The sequence below is a fragment of the Leuciscus leuciscus genome (genome assembly GCF_965113295.1).
Source record: "Leuciscus leuciscus genome assembly, chromosome: 5".
Taxonomy (NCBI): domain Eukaryota; kingdom Metazoa; phylum Chordata; class Actinopteri; order Cypriniformes; family Leuciscidae; genus Leuciscus; species Leuciscus leuciscus.
This window is the reverse complement of record NC_138729.1, coordinates 48,618,686-48,636,015: the sequence shown is the minus strand read 5'-3', so window position 1 is coordinate 48,636,015 and position 17,330 is coordinate 48,618,686. Positions and strand designations below refer to the sequence as shown.

The 17,330-nt window shown below is 38.0% G+C and overlaps 1 protein-coding gene across 3 annotated transcripts in view; it reads left to right on the top strand.

The window, feature by feature from the left end:
* LOC309499693 (paxillin-like) overlaps positions 1 to 17,330 on the top strand; it is a 42,458-nt gene that overhangs the window by 10,494 nt on the left and 14,634 nt on the right. The window contains exons 1-5 of one of the 3 annotated variants that reach the window (XM_082171089.1): positions 5,091 to 6,157; positions 13,413 to 13,618; positions 15,399 to 15,606; positions 16,032 to 16,224; positions 17,180 to 17,330. In XM_082171089.1, the coding sequence (XP_082027215.1) occupies positions 5,557 to 6,157; positions 13,413 to 13,618; positions 15,399 to 15,606; positions 16,032 to 16,224; positions 17,180 to 17,330 (1,359 nt within the window). In that variant the 5' untranslated portion in view covers positions 5,091 to 5,556. Of the gene's footprint in view, positions 1 to 5,090; positions 6,158 to 11,440; positions 11,520 to 13,412; positions 13,619 to 15,398; positions 15,607 to 16,031; positions 16,225 to 17,179 lie in introns of those variants that run through there. The other 2 variants (XM_082171091.1, XM_082171090.1) reach the window with 2 other exon arrangements.

Below are 17,330 nucleotides of genomic sequence, written 5' to 3'. Positions count from 1 at the left end.
ATGAGATGGTCCGCAGGTATAAATAGCCGTTTTGATAATGAAACTGGACTCTCTCTCTCTCTCTCTCTCTCTCTTTCTATTTGTGTGTTTCACTCAGAGATGGTAATTGGTCCCACATGGCGTCACTCTGACAAAATAATAATTAAAAACACACAGCCTTAAATATAGAGGAGCCAGAGGATGCAATCTCCACAGTCTTTTCCTGCAGATTTTAAAGTAATTACCAGGCCTATGTTGAATGGTCGCATATTATAAGTGGAGCAAATCTAAAGTAAATCTTGAGAAATAGTTTTTACTCTTCAATGCATTGATAATTGATTGCTCTTTTATTAAAATTATTGAATTTTTTGTATGTATGTATGTGAGCAGTTATCAGCAGTAATTCAAATGGTTCATATAGTTAACATCTTATAATATTAATCAATATAATACATCCTTTGTGAATAGAAGCATAATTTTTATATATATATATATATAAGCAGCTTAGACATTGTGCTAAATGACAGTGTCATTTCCTTAATGCAATTCTCTCCCTCATTCTTGCTGGGTTGACATCTGTGTCACATGTCAATAACCAAACGCTCAAGAATTCCGGGTTATTAATGCTTTACTCCCTCGGATCTATCAGGTTTTACAGCGTGGGGTGTATTTCATCGTCTCTCTGTGGCAGGTTTAGGACTGAAGGCTTCTTATTTTAGTACAGGGGTCTTGGGTCTCCCTTCCTTGGCTGACCACCCTGTTGGTCTCAAATCTCTGAAGGTCAGAACTTAGGAAGAACTTCGGGGTTGTTGAGAACTCTATATTTTACTGTCATAAATGAGTCTTCTTGTGGCCAAGATGCCAAGTGGTCAAATTTAGACATTTTATCTATCAGGTTTGACCTCTCTGTGTAGATTGAGTTTTCTGCAAGTAAGACTGAAGTAAATAGTTGGAGTCACTGGAGACTTGTTTCTCAGCTCGAGTTTTATTATTGTCTGTTTATGCGAAGAAAGTGTTATCTGCACTTCCACCCATTGACCAGATGGGGGCGTATAAGTAAACATGTGAGATTGGAGATGAATGGATTGTGAAATAGGCATTAATAATGACCCTTTAAGGCAAAGTCTTGGCACACTAGACTCATATTTCCAGCTTTGTTATATGACCGACATCTCAGAATTAGACTGCAAAGGATTTTCTGACCTACAGCATATAAATGTGGTGCATGGTGAAATGGTGTTATGGTTCATTAGGGGTGTTTCGGTATGGTTCTAGATGTGCTGTGTTCAGGGAAAAAAGGACTACTGTTAAATCAATCAAATAAGAACAAATAATCAAGCTACGAGCAACCGCACAAATAAATACAATAGGGCAAAGATATAAATAAAGAGTGCTTACCAGGTTATTTGGGTATCTAACAGTAGTTTTCAGGAACATATATTTAATAAAGTAATCAAATGTAAAACAACATTGCATAAAATCTTCACTGTATAAATTAAATAAAGAGTAATCATTATTAAAGTTATAAAAACTATTCAGTCAAGAGCAGTGATTGATTTCCTTGTGTTTTGTTGTTTGATTAACATTAAAAACGCATACAGACTGCAGGAATATTAGGCTGCTGTCACTTTAAGACTTAATGCATGGATCCAGTACACTGATACTGAACACATGCGCTCTTTCTCGACTGTTTATGTTCACTTAAGACATAACCGACTACGTTTGCTATAGGATACTCTGCAAGTTCTTTTTTTGTGTGAATTTGTCCGTTCAAGCGCAAGACTTTAAAGAGTGTGTGTGCGCGCTTCGGATGAGTTCGCAAATCTTCTCATGCCGTGTGCACAAATTCTCTTTCGCGTGTTCTTGCTCTTGAATGTTTAAATCAAGCGTGCCGCACAAGCCCTGAAAAGTGAAGCCAAAGCGTCTCGATCGCCCCCGCGGTGACTAGTCCTAGTATAGGTCATAAGCCCCGCCTCCCCGTGTTATTCAACGGGACTTGAGACCAACTAAACAATTTAATTACACTTCAAATATCTTTTTTCCGAAGGTGGGTTCTGTCATTTACTTTTTATCACGCTTATGTAAATTCAAGTGTTTGTTTTTAAAATAAGTTTGTTTTTAGTTAGTTATTTGATGCTATAAAAATGGTGGTGTGACGTCATGATTGACAGCTGTGATTGACAGGTTCTTTTTTCGGGATCTTCGGAGGACTGAGGAGATTGGAGCTTTAAATTTAATATCTAAATTTCTATAATTAATTATTTCACACCGAGAGTGAGGGCGGGGCCTTGATTTCGCGGCTTTACTTCCTGCTCACTACTGCGCAGGTCTGGTCCCGAGATCGCTACTGCGCAGGTCTGGTCCCGAGATCGCTACTGCGCAGACTCAGGTCACGAAATCGCTACTGCGCAGACTCAAACCCCAAGATGTCAGCGCCATATCGGGACACTGGCGGCTTCACTTCTCACCAATGGAAGAGAGCGAAGGGGCGTCGTCCATATTTTTTTTTACAGTCTATGGTTTAAATTGGCAAGGCCTAAATGAGTTTAGTTTAAACACGGATAGCAACCCAAGCGGCAACATTCTGATCTGAAAAATGAAGCCTACCCGGAAGTGCGAAAAACTGCAATACATCGAAAATCCGCTAGAGGGAGGTCCCAAAAGGGAGCAAATGTCCATAGCCCCCATGTTAAAATGTCCGTTTTCACAGCATAAATTCATGTTTTTACAGGTTGGTCCCATGGACTTTTATTGTATTTTTCGATAGCTTCCGAGTGCCTGACAACTGTGAGGGGGGTGAATTTTTTTCTAACTCGTTAGTTTAGATCGTATTTAGATTTAAAATGTATGACAATAAGGGCGTGGTTAACTTTGATTGACAGCTTGATTGACAGCTGACAAGGCAGCGCCACGGAGAATGACAACATAAGAAGCGCCATTTTTTAATACAGTTGACATATAATACTACTGTTTCTGTATCATGAAATGTAGTTTTAAGAGTTTTTCAGGCGAGAATGTAGTTGTTTAAAGCTCAAATCTGTGGTTTATTTAAAGATTTATGAAAATTTTATCCAGTTGATCCAGCGATGACCGGGCGCTCAGCGTTCACGTACCCCGCCTGGAGCAGCCTTTCATCGGCTAGTCGTTCTGAGGTTTGCCGCCAATGCCGCGGACTCTGGAGTCTCTGTAGTGGTTAAACATGAGATATAATTCGTCTTTTTGGTCTCGTGAATCTATAATTTTTTCCCTGGGCATTGGGCAATCGTTTTGGCTGAGGGGAAGTTTCATAACTTTATAAGCTATTTAACTTTACCGATGTATGGTTAGACTAGAGCGCTGACTTTGTATGTTTGACTGAATTGTTTGCTTTATTTGTATAGCTTCTTATACCTTTTACTTATACTTTTATAATGGCTAATATTGATAAAACTGAAATTTAACAAAAAGAGACTGGGTTGAGTTTTGTCATTTTAATACAACGAAGATGATCTGTAATGTGGTTTACTGCAAAATCTGTTGTTTAGTACAAATGCACATATTGCCTGGACCATAAAATGTTTAATATTTTTATATTATATTTAAAATGAAAAGAGGCAGGTTTGTGTTTTATATTTTGTTTTTTCATAAATAGGCAAACGTTATGTGCAGTTGAATATAATCAATATGCGTTGCCTGAACCACATTTGTGTGGCTATAATGTTTAAGATTTCTTTAAATGAAAACGAAAAGAGTTAGTATGGTGTTTTATAACATATTTCGTTGCCTAAAATATACACAGAGATAACCGAAGTAGCAGAGCGAGCTGAGTGACGCGCGCTGCGTTAGAAGGTGGGCGGGGTTAGGATTTCCCAAGATTTTCCAAGATGGCGCCGCCCATACCCCCCATAAACGGCTTCAAACCCGTTCTTCAGAAAGTCTATGGGTGACGTCACAGACGCTTTGTCCATATTTTTTACAGTCTATGATAGCAACATGTGCTTTACGGGTGATGAGGCGTACATGACTGGTCATATAGAGCATACGGCACTCCTATTGAACAAAGTTCAACCGCGGTGCAAGTGCGTGCCGAACCGTTGGTTGAGAACAGTACGGTCCAAATTTTATTTTTTTTTTATTTTTTTTTTATAAACAGAGAACCGTTACACCCCTAGATTTATAGAGCTGTTCACTGTTTATAGATGTTTGTGCCAGAGGAGGTTGTGTCAGCGAGCGTAGAGTTATGCTACAGTTATGTTTGCATTGGCTGTATACTTCCAGTGTAGCTAAAATATATGAATGATAGAAAATCGCTTTACTGTGTATTTATTCTTAATCATGAAAATAGTTAATGTTATTTATTTCATGGCTTTTGAATTGCATCAAGTTAGGGCGGGAAATATTATCAAAACCTTATGTAATGATATAAAAAAAGCTTCTCTTTTGTTGTTAAAGTCTTCTCATTACAAGTTTCGTGGAAGGATTGGTTGGAATAACAACCCTATACTGTGGTCCGAAACTCTCTAAACCCGGCGGATCATGAGCTGCTCACATTTAAGAAGCAGTGCCATGCTTCACTCACAAACACGTAGCGCATAGTTATATTTATTTAATTAAATTGCAGCCTTTGCAACTTGATAATCGCCCTAAGTCATATTTCGATTTCGGGTTTATTTTGATTAATCGTGCAGCCATATAATTCGTCATACCGCCCAACCCTACATCATTCTGCCAAAGTTATAGAAATGTCTTCGGTTAACAAGCTCGCTTAGCATAGAGCTAACAGGTAAAGAAACACTTTTTTGATTAGTTAGAACAAGATATCAGGAGAACATAAAAATGGACAATTCTTGATTATTTATGGAATATTGCAGTGTTTATTATATATGAACGATATATCCGTGCACATCTTTTTTTAAAACTTTTATTCATGCATCCATCTTTAATCAAAATAACTTCTCTTCCCTCTTGCTGCATCATCTCATCTCTTCTCTTATGATGTGTTTACTGGCGCGAGGGCGGGGTAAACAAGAGCTAATACAACCATCCAATCAAAACGCCATACATTTGTTCATGTTCCAGAAGCCGTTTCACTCAGATATATGTTACAATAGGGAAGAAAAGACTATCACAACTTCTGTTTCATGTTGACTTTTTAAGCATGCGGTTGAGAAGGGAATAGGATTCTGTGGGGGGCTTTATTTTTACGCTCATTAAAATGAGTTAATGAGAATAATATGACTTTATTATTCTGGTTTTGAGTGGACTGTGTCCCCCTTTTGAAGCTGACCAGAGATTGTCTGCCGAGTTGTCAGAGATAAACGATGTTTAAATAAGTGGCATCCTGTGTAGTCTTTCAAAGGAATGAAGGTTCTGTGCTCGTTCTTGCAGGGTTTTCTAGGGATTTTCAGAATAACTTTCTTTCTAGATAACGTCTGGGAATGTTTAGCCCCGTAATATGTTTTCGTAAAACCCTAAAACGTGGTCATATATGGGTTTGTGTAGTGTCTATAGCTTACGTAAGCAAATCCCCCCTGAGAGAGACCGTTATCTAGCGAACTGCCGGCTGTATACATAATCGAGCCCTGTGGAATGTTTTGAATGCTTTGGAATGGGAACGACCCTTCCTTTCCTCATCCCACTCTTGAGTCCAGACTTTTCCGGATCCTGTGCCCGATTTCTTCGGGCGCGGTTCCTTTTGTTGTTCCCACCCCGATGGATGAAGAAACAGCATCAGCATTTGCTATTGAGGAGTTTGAAAAGGTTTTATTGGAATTCGACATGCAGGATTTCACACCAGACACGGGAGAGTCCCACGAGTCTGAGGTGCCCGAGACCAATATATCAACTTCGGCAGAGAAGACGTCACCAGTGGTTGATGATTTCGTAACCGTTTCGGCTTCTGTGGCAGATGCCATAGAGGATGTGTTAGAAAAGGAGGCTATTTCTGATTTAGCCACTGAATCGGTTTCAGCTTCAACTGTAGAGATGGGTTCAGTGGCTCCATCATTAGCATCTGCTCGTGACCCACATTCAGCCCCAGATTCAGCTCTGGTGGAGGCGTCAGAGACACACACCGCTCTGGAGACTGAAGGAGCGCATGCTGGAGAGTCAATGTCAGGGTCTGTTGTTCAATCCACCAGCGCGTCTGATTCAGACGGGACTTACATGATCCCAGATCCAGAGTGGGTGACGGAGAGAGGTAGGATTGGCTCTTATTGTCTTATAAGTTAATGTGCATATTTATTTCCCAAAAAACCTACATGCGGTTACAGATCAGTATTTGATCTTGAGTGTTTGCTTATCTGCGATGAAGATGGGCACAAGTACCTGACTATTCAGATTGATTGTGAATATGCGATGATTATGGGGGCTGTACTTCATGCGTTTTCTCAGATCCAATCATGAAAAGACCAGGTGTAAATGCCCTCTCTTAACGCATTCGAGACGGATTTGAATCCGATCGCTCAAACCACTTCAGGAGGAGGTCTGGGCCGCGTTCCAGACGAAACTGGACAAGTGTAAATGCATCTGGTTGTTGAAACCACATATGTAAATTGTACTCCTCCCAAAAATGCTAAAAAAATAAACGTGTGAGAGCGTGTTATAGGCTATATGTAATGTTATAGCCAGATATGACGACGCTACTGGAACACACTGAGCATCTATTGCCAACGTGCAAACTATCGCAAATCAAAGTGAAAGTAAGTCGCAGACGCTTAACACACAGTCATCATCATTAAAAGTAAAGAAACGAAATTATCTTACCAGGGTTGTTGCCGTTCTCTCTTATTGCGGTCTTTGATTTAGAAATTTTAGGTGATGATCAATAAAATGCAGCTCGTATCTGTTGCTTTCGGCGACGTGCACTCCATTAAATCTGCATATATAGCGCGGGAATTGAAGATCGGATTTAAATCTGTTTCGCAAAAACACTTTAATGTGATCAGGTGTAACTGGAATCGTTTTGATAAATCGGATAGCTATCCGATCTGAGAGAACGCATGAAGTGGCCAGGTGTAAACAGCCCCTATATGACCTGAGGTTTCTATTAGCTTTTAGACAATTCACAACAATCAACACAAAGTTTATAGCATTAGGGATGCACCGGTCGATTTGGCCGATCTCCGTTAAGAACTTGCACACAAACCGCATTACAATCATTTCCCAATGTGTTGTTTGTGGGGAAATATAATAACGCCTGTAAACACATCCTCTGAAACAACTACGAGAGAAAAAAAATTGGCAACTGGTATCGGAATCGGCCCATTTGATTGTAAAAAAAAAAAAATTGCCAATCGGATTCGGCCATTGAAAATCTTGATCAGTATATTCCGATTTAGCATTTTCAGTGTTTGATTAGTGGAATCAAGTACAGCAGTGAAAAAAGGAAGCATAAATGCAGTCATGCTTCCTTTTTTCTTAACTTCCACAGTTGCACATTTTGATTTATATTTTTTGTTAATCATATACAGCAGTAATTTGTGGCCCAATTTGGCAGCAGACATCTAATGTGCCAAAAACATACTGTAAATACACTGCAGCAATTACAATAGTTTACAATCCAACCTCCAAGTGTGGTTGACTATCATGGTTTCTTCTTTTTGTTTCTGTTTCTATTAGCATTAATATTTTAGTAGCAATGATTTAAAGAGGACGAATATAGATTCAGAGAGGATGTTAGCATGCTTGGGTAATATATTTTGGCATTCAACCAGATAGAATATATAGTTTTGCACATCTCAGCATCTTATTGGGGAAGTTTATTTGCTCCAGTGTCCATGCAGTGTGTTTGTTTTCATTTAGACAGTGTAATTTTTTTATTTTTTGTTTGCTTGCCTGCAGAACAACACTTAAACTTCCACTTGTGGATGTGAGAACAGTGTTTTGTGACATTCATTTATTATTTACAATGCGCTCATTTTAACATGTTTATCAGTTGTTTGTGCATAAATATTGCCAGGGTTCCTCAGTCATGAAAACCTGGGAAAAAAGGGAATTTATCCACATTTTTCCTACGCCCCATGACGCCTTGCATGAATTATGTGTGTAACTACTGTTAAACTGTAAGCAATCATTGAAATGTTCGCTATATGAGCGCAATATTAAAAAAAAATTTAAACTGGTCACAATTAGCCTAAGATATTCTACTCACGAGTCACCACTGTTCAACCATCGAACATTAAAAGGAAATTTAAATGTGTATTAATAAAGCATCAACAAAGTACATTCAACAGACCATGAATAACCCCAAAAGCGCGATTCTTTCCTCAATATTAATATTACGGTAATATTACGTAATAAAGCAATATTACGGTCGGGTTGAACATCACCGTCGTGGTAATATCTGTATTTTGTAACATACGTTACCTTAATCAAAAATGTTCATTAACTCAGCATTGCGTGATAATATTTCAGTTCATAAGTGCTTTCTGTCATTTTGACATTTTTTTTATTTACCTAGTTTACAAAGATTCCAGTAAACGTTGTTAAAGGTGCTCTAAGTGATGCCGGGAGTGTTGACATTCGAATTGTTGTCAAACAAAACGGAGGCTAGCTAGACCCTCCCTCCTCCTCATCCCGTCTCCTCCCTCCTCCCCTCCCTTCCGGCATAAAGGAAAGTCAAAGTAGTCACTAAAAACAAAGTTAAGTTTTACTGATACTTCATTCAATGTGTAATGTCACCAAGTTAGATAAATGCTTTTATATATTGCAGAACAGAATGCAGAAAAAGAGAAACATTGTCTTAAAATCGTTTCGCCACCTGAGGTTATAACTATAACTATAGCTCCCATACAAGGACGCAATAATAGCAAGATAACGTTAGCTTCGCGTTTCCCAGTGAGCATAAACAACGGCGGCGGCGTAAACAAATTTAGTCAAAGTTGTCAATAGCCTATAAATGAACATTCAAATCCATAACAAACAGTGGGTGAAAACAATCATTCACACAAATTGTCACCCTACTGTGAATTTGCTTGACCATTTACAATAGAGAGATTGATCGCTAGCTGAAACATATATGTTGTATTCACCAAAGCTAACGCTGACTGCATAGTTCTAGCTAATTACATCCTTGTGTTGGATTGGCGAACATGAACGTCAATTTAGAAAGAAAAATGGATTTACCTTGTTCTGCAAAAACAGAGCAACTGAATGTCGGATCGGAAGCCCTTCTGCCGGCGGAGTTCTCGCCACATTTCGAGGGGTTTTCCGATGTAAATTCGGGACTTCGCGCGTTCCTTATCCTTGTCCCTCTTCTTTACAATTTGTTCATTGGAACGTCGTCTCTTTAGTCGTGTGTCGGCCATAATTCAAACTTCCCTCTTCATGCTTCTCTCTCGTCTCTCCTCCACACCCCCTTCATGTGCACGCGCACTAACCCCCAAACCACACCCCTCAAATACTTCTTGTCGGTGATTGGCTGGAACACTGTTTGTTGTGTTTCGTGGTGCGGGTGAGCCCAGTTTGTTTTTGTTGCCGTTTGTGGAGCCTGTGGTGTCTAGAGACACCGCGTTTTTTTACAGTGTGTTCAGGGGACAGGCAGCTAGCGGATAGTGAGGAGATGTTTGCTGTATGTGACAAAAAATGTTTTGGCCTAAAAAACGCGTGACATCACTTAGAGCACCTTTAATAGGGATTAAAAGTGAAAAGATGATACAATTACATTTTAAAGCATCTGTGTGAAAACTAACTTGGAAAGAGAGGATTTGGACAGAGAAAATGTTAGATTCTTCCAGCATTCCACTGAATTATTAATGGGACATATCGTAAATAAAATCAGGAGAACGGACCGTAATTTGCACAGTATATTATGTTTTCTTATCTTCATACCGTTACAGCAGAATACAAAGGTCAAAAAAGAAAATAATCAGGAGGAAAAGAATGCAGAGTCGGAAAAGAGCTCTTGTTCATGTCAAATTAAAATACCAAGCGTCACGTTATTGCGTACGTGACGCCAGAAAATAGAGCATGAAGGAAAATCTACAGCTCATTCAGTCAAACTGATGAATAATGATTAATTGTAGTGCAAGTTTATATTTAGAAATGATTCGTTTCAGTCTTTTTGAGTGGAATTTACATAATTCAAAGCGCAGTCGGCTTGTCAGGTGGATAAATTGTGATTTCCAGCCATGCAACTGGAAAATATGGAGTATTTACTCTAGTTTGTTAGCCTGGAAATCCAGACCTAAATCTAAAAGATTAATGGTCTGGCGTCGACTAATGAAAATCTTCCAGCTCGAGGGGCGGCACCAAGCATGCATTTGAAAATCTCACTGCACGCAATTGGATAACACTACGACCAATCACAACAAGCCCCATACGCTTAGCTGCCAGCGGAGCTAACTGCTAGATTAGACTCTTACCGTATCCGGTCGGCAAAACAGCAAAAACGCCCTTCTTGCAAAGGAACGATTCGAGCGGCGTCTTCTGTTCCTCTTTTAGATAAAAAGCCAAGTCTAACTCGTTCATTGTAGCGGCCAAAGCCATTTCAAACAACTGGTGTTCATCCATAGCCATCTTGCAATGTTTACTGATGACTTCGACGTCACAGCGCTGTCGTCATCTCGCCTCTGGCCCGCCTATATCAGATAACCCGATGTGATTGGTGCAGCTCAGATCGAGGGGCATATTTAATGAGCATCATTACTCGACACCAGAGTAAACTCGCTGAGCAAATTCAACTTGTGCTCTCGCAAGAACTCTGGATTTCCAGGGTACTAGTTTGTTTCAATTCATAATAATTGCTATTTTTTTGTGCAATCTCTATAAAGTTTTTTTTTAAGATTTTTTTTTTTTATTGCTAATTTATTAGAATTTTTTGGGTTAAAAAGAGTGTGATACAGCTTCTTTTTTTTTTTTGTCAGATTTTTTTTAAATGAGGCCAAAGAGATGCTTAATTTCAGCATGTGGGAGAGTGATTTCTATTCACTATAATGTATGTGATAAAGAAACCGCAGAGAGAGAGAGAGAGAGAGAGAATATGGGTTAATGTTTCCTTTGCCACTCCCTCATCAGGCCGAGCGCTGAACAAACAGTCCAGATACGATCAGAGACCAGTCTCAGTCTTTCCTTTCTGTAGTAATACTCACATTTATTTTGCAACTGACATAATTATGATTCTAGATGATGATTGACTGAATATCGAGTTCGTTTAGAAGGTTTGTCTAATGGTAGCACTTGTCCAGATTAGTGAGCTGTACACAGTTTTAGACAGGTTATATACTGCAACCTTTTTAGTATCTGGTATTTGGAGAAGAAGTTAAAGTTAGCACCTGCCGAAAAGCAGCCCTCCCGCCCTCCCCTCGGACGACTCCACAGTCACTGCCACTGAACACAGCAGAGTTTACGATACTTGTCCTGTCTTGAAGTTCGTTTTCCTTCTGTTTCTTCTCTCTCTCTCTCTCGCTCTTCTTTCTAGATCTCTCTTTCCTTTTCCATTCTTATCCTATCTGTTTTGTTTTTTTCCCACTCCTTGTCGTAGCTCCTCCTGTCTGAGATAAAGTGCGAAGGTAAAGACACACACAGATCAGCAGGGCGTTACTGTCTGTCCCGTTCACAGTGTAAGTAACCGGCTGTTATTTGCCTTTAGTTGGTTGTTTCTTGGGAAAAGTGTCTTTTTGGGATTGTGTTTGTGCCTGTAATGGGGATTTTTGGAATCTGCTGTGGTGTTATTGGTGGTTGATTATTGTGTGATTAACAATGTGTTGTTTGTTCGTGAACTGAAAAAATGTATCTTCAGCTTAAGTTTTGTTGCACTCGTGTGTCTTGTGTGAGTTTTCGATTGAATATTATAACATATATGGTCCTAGATAAACCCAACGCCTTACATCTAGGCATCTACACCGGACATGAGCGGCTTGTGGAGAAGCGTCAAAACTATATCACTCCACTTACAATCAAATCAAATCACAAACACTGACAAATGAAGCTTCATTTGACATTTATGTTATTTATATGGTGCATGGCTACTCTAGCTATATTTATTTTTCCCATTTGTCTGAAATAAAATTATTTTATTTAGCATTTAGATTTATGTATGAATTAATTGCGCTTAGTTTAGATTTTTTTTCATTCATTAATTTCCTCAGAATTTGATTGAAATGTCTGATTTAATTTGCTCTGAATAATATGCATTATATGTTTATTTATTAATTAATTTCCTTTGATTTAAAAAAAAATTATTATGCTCTGAATTTTGTGTTATATATGCAAGAATGAATTTTCTTCGGAATTTGATTAATTATATATTTACAAATTAATTTGCTCTGAACTATATGCTTTATATATTTTTTTTAAATAACTTTGAATATTATGTTATATATTTATGAATGAATTTACTCTGGATTTTATGCGATAAATATTTATGAATTAATTTCCTCAGAATTTTATGTTATGTTTATAAATTCATTTGTGCTGAATTTTATGCATTTTAAATTTCTCTCTCTCTCTCTCTCTATCTCTATCTCTATATATCATATATATCTATATCATGTATATCTATATATGATATAATATAATATATATAAATTTTTTATATATATATTTTTTAATTCTAAACATATGAGCATATTATCTATAAAATGAATTTGCTATTCTGCAAAAACCCATGCAAAATTTTTTATACAAATAGATTTCCATTATTTAGAAATGTTTTACCAGCACATTTCTCATAGTTTACTGTTGGGCTTACAGCTCAGATCACTGGTTAAGTCTGGACAAACAAATTAAGATGATATGCTGCTTTAAGTATCGAGAACCTTGAGGTGTCATCTGTCATGCTGCAGTGTGACATCATCAGTCACTTCCTGTGTTGACACAACCAAGATCCAAAGGTGCCTTATCGCTTAAGTAATTGCTGTATAAAGGAGTTTTTAACCAGAGATGGTCTTAAAAGTTTTCACTTAAGGGCATGTTTTACAACCTTACTTAGTTGTGTGTGTGGAAGTGCTTTCTGTTCTGTTCCTGAGCGTATGGCTTTTGAATATTGATTTATGTGTGCATTAAGAGGTGTGTCCGTTCATGCTCATGCATTTTGCACTTTACTTCCTGCTGAATCCATCCCTGTAGGCATGCAGTTTTAGAGCAGTCTTTACATGTGAGGTTGTCACCCTCACCACACCCCATATGAGTGAAGCCTGCAGTGATTTCACCATCCCTGGTCATGTGATTCATAATAACCACTCCAGCCGAGAGAAAAGTGTTTTGAACAGACTTGACAAAGTCCTGTTGAAAACCGGGTTATTCAACAAAACAACCCCTTTTGATTCCTAATAGATTTACGTTCTTCATGCGCAGAACAGGAATTTGAATCCGAAGCAAACATCTGAATACTTGAGGTTATGGATTTGAACAGACCTGCATATCCATAACTTCAGATTTGCCAAAGTTTTATCAGTACACGTTCCATGAGAATGAAACCAATCTGTTTTTTTTGTTTGTTTGGTTTTTTACAGATGCTCTTCTTGCGGATTTGGAGTCCACAACCTCCCAGATTTCCAAGCAAGCTGTTTTTCTGCCAGAAGAGACGCCATATTCCTTCCCCACAGGAAGTGACTCTTATCAGGACGTGTCCCCCCCACCTCGAGTGACTTCCCCTCCTGCTGAAACACTGAATGGATCTTGGGTAGAACAGCCAGAATCAAAGCACTCTTCGACCCAGGTAAAATGCACCATTACTTCCTGAAGGGTTTCTTTATTCCACAGGCTTTTTGTTGGTCTTTATATGAGTGTACTCGGTTATCCTTTAACCTTACAACAAATACCAGATGCCATCCTGCTCCACTTTCTGCCTGTTGTGCCCTTGAGCAAAGCTTCAGTTGCTCCACAAACTTGTGCCATTTAAGCAAGTTCAACATATTCATGGTTTCTTTAATGGGTCCATATTCTTCATATTCTTCAAGTTTACTTGGACTAAAACAGTAGAAGTTTAGTCTTTTTTTATTACCATTTTCCACCCTCTCAGTGGTCCTAAAAACGAATCAGACTGTTTATGCTGCTGTCACTTTACGACGATAATGAATATGCATTGATATTATTACAAATGCATCAAAATGATTTTTTTTTTTTTACCAAAATTCATAAATTGAAGTTTTAATTTAGCCAAAAACTGAAATCTAAAATAGTTTCTGAAATAATCAAATAATTGATCAGATTTATTTAATAATCAACTAAACAAAAACATGTCTTTTACACATATTTAAATTGTACATAAAGCCAGTTTTTAATAACCAAATTCAGTTTCTACTCCAATTTGTTATTAAAATATAAACATTTAAACAGTGGCTGTAATAATAACTTATTCTCATGACATATTTATTCAAACACACATTAAATAATGAAGACAGCAGGTTAAGTAAATATATAATAAATTATATATACTGCATATATTTAACAAAATTCCCCTCTCTAGAGTTTTGTCTATGTTTCTATCCAGTGGCGTCCCCGAGGTAAATGTAATGTTACGTGGCATGTTGTTTACAAGCAGTTTCATTCAAGTGTGTCAAACCACATTTATTGTTTGAATTATGTGATCAAATTGACAGAATTTAAAAGCTGAGACTTCATGTTAAAGGTAACAAAGCACAAAGCTTATTGCTCGGATAATCTGTAAATAAATGTCACCGTTTTGGTCAATTATTTCAGACCCAAAACCATTTAGACCAAAACCAAAAATTGCTGTTTCATTTTCGATTGCAAAATTTCTGTTGCATCATTAGTTGATATGTGAATGCAGATGTTCATATGTTAATGAGCTCACAGTTGTATTTGTAGCTTAGTTTCAGTAAACGTTCTGGACATAACACATTTTTGATGTCACACAGACTACATTTGAATGTTTAAATGCATGTTTTCGCCCTTTGGGGTCGAATATAGAGTCCGAATCAAAAAGCAGGAATTATTAAAGGTATAGTTTCACCCCCTCATGTAGTTGCAAACTTGTTTTTGCTATGGAACACAAACGGTGAAATCTTCATGCAACTCTTTTTAATTAAACAAAGCTCAAAAAAGGACAAAATGTTTGAGAGACAGCATTAGGTCAGGTTACATTTATTTCTTTAGCGCTTTATACAAAGCAGTGTTAATGGTGTAAGATTGACCAATTATGAAACAAGTTCAATTTCAGCTGAAAAGCAGCTTTACAAAAGACTATAGTGTTATTATTCAGCTCAAGTCAGTTCAGTGTTGATTCAATACAGTTCAAAAACATGTTGATGTTGATGTTGCGAAGTTAGTGCCATTATCCAGTTCTCATCTGATAGTGTCAGTGCAGTTAAACCATAACATTACTGGTTATTAATTGTCTTTTAAACCATTAAGCGGGTCCTTGAGACCTCAGGTGTATCATAGTTTTTTTTAATATAATATTTTTGCTATTTCTGCTCCCATCTGTAAAAGTAAAAGTGCTTAAAAGTTAAACGACTATATTTTCTTTCCTCAAGTCTTTCACCTCAGCTCCGAAAAGCACCAGTCCTCGCGTGTCTCAGTCTGACGAAGAGCACGTCTATAGTTTCCCCAACAAGCAGAAGACTACTGACTCCCCCACTGCCGCCATGAGCTCATCACTGGGCAGTAACCTGTCGGAGCTGGACCGTCTGCTGCTGGAGCTCAACGCCGTACAGCACAGCACACCCTCCTTCGCTACTGAAGGTGAGCGCTTCAAAACTCAGGGTTGTTAAAGCACGACCTTCGGATGAGACGTTAAACCGAGGTCCTGACTCTCTGTGGTCATTAAAAATCCCAGGATGTCCTTGGATTAAAGAGTAGGGGTGTAACTCCGCCACCCTGGCCAAATTTGCCCATCGGCCTCTGTCCATTATGGCCTCCTGATCATCCCCATATACCGATTGGCTTCATCACTCTGTCTCCTCTCCACCAATAAGCTGGTGTGTGGTGAGCGGTATGGCGCAATATGGCTGCCGTCGCATCATTGCCTCACATTGGTGGTGGTTGAGTTGATTCCCCCTTCCATATGTGAAGCGCTTTGAGTGTTGAGAAAAGCACTATATAAATGTAACAAATTATTACTACATGTTGTTGAAACATGATGTTTTTTTATATTTTCTATTTCACAGAGACCTACCCACCTAAACCAGCCAGCAACGCCCAGCGCTATGTCCCAGAAAACGGTGTTTCATCGGTTGTGAAAGCGCCTCCTCCAAAGTTAGAGAAACCCAAACGCAGTGCGCCCGGTCGGGGGATAGAAGACGTCAGACCCAGTGTGGAGAGCCTGTTAAACGATTTGGAGAGCTCAGTGCCGGCCCCTGCGTAAGCTTACACACTGCTGAAAACATTTGATTAATGTACTTTTTATAAATATCTGTATATATTTTATGATATAATATTTAATATTTGTTTGTTTATGTTATGTTTAGTTGTGCTGAATTTGATACATTTTATATTTATTTTATTTATACAGAATTGTATGAGTTATATATTAATTAGTTTGTTCTGACAACACATTGTTAATCGCACAATATCAACCACCAATAACAGCACAGCAGATTCCCGAAAACCACCATTACAGGCACAAACACATGAATCCCAATTGTTTATCATTTAAATATTTTACTTTTTTTTTTTTTTGTGAGTAGAAAAAATAAAAATAAAAATCTTAATAACTGGACAAAAGTTGATAATATGTTGTAGGGCTGGGTGGCATGATGATATATAACATGGAAATGATATAAAATGTCTATTGTTAGAGATTTTGCTATATCATTAAGTAAATATATCCGCATAGCTCAGTGTTACTTAAAGATATTGACACTTTAGTTTAGAGCGATAAAGAAACATGCATGAATAAGAAATTAAGAGCGTACATGATGTTAAACGCAATAAGCAGAAAGCAACCTCTCAGGCTATGCAGTGTTTGATTATTAAATTTAGCCAGTATTCTTTACTACGTGTTAAATTAAACCTACTGTATCTGAAAGACTTTTATTTCTGTATCTTTGGTCTATTGTATTCATCCTATTGTTTGTAGTTAGCTTCTTTGTTCTTATTGTTAATACAAAATTAAAAGCCCATCACTAATGTGTTGTTTAAATTAAAAAAATTTAAATCATTTATCCAAATCCGTTTTGAGTTTAATTTAGACTTTAAATCCCAGATTTTGTTTAAATTAGCAGAATGTTGTAAACAAATGCAGACTTCATTTGTGCCTTATTTGTGCGCTAGACCTTTTCTTACATCCCATTTTTTTATATTGCTAACTTTATAGACCCGCCCCATCCGTGCCGATGGTTCCTGAGTTGAGAGAAGTTCAGGAAGAGAATCCCACCCAGCAGCAGGCCAGAATCTCAGCCTCCTCAGCTACGCGGGAACTCGATGAACTCATGGCTTCACTGTCTGACTTCAAAGTTCAGAGCAAT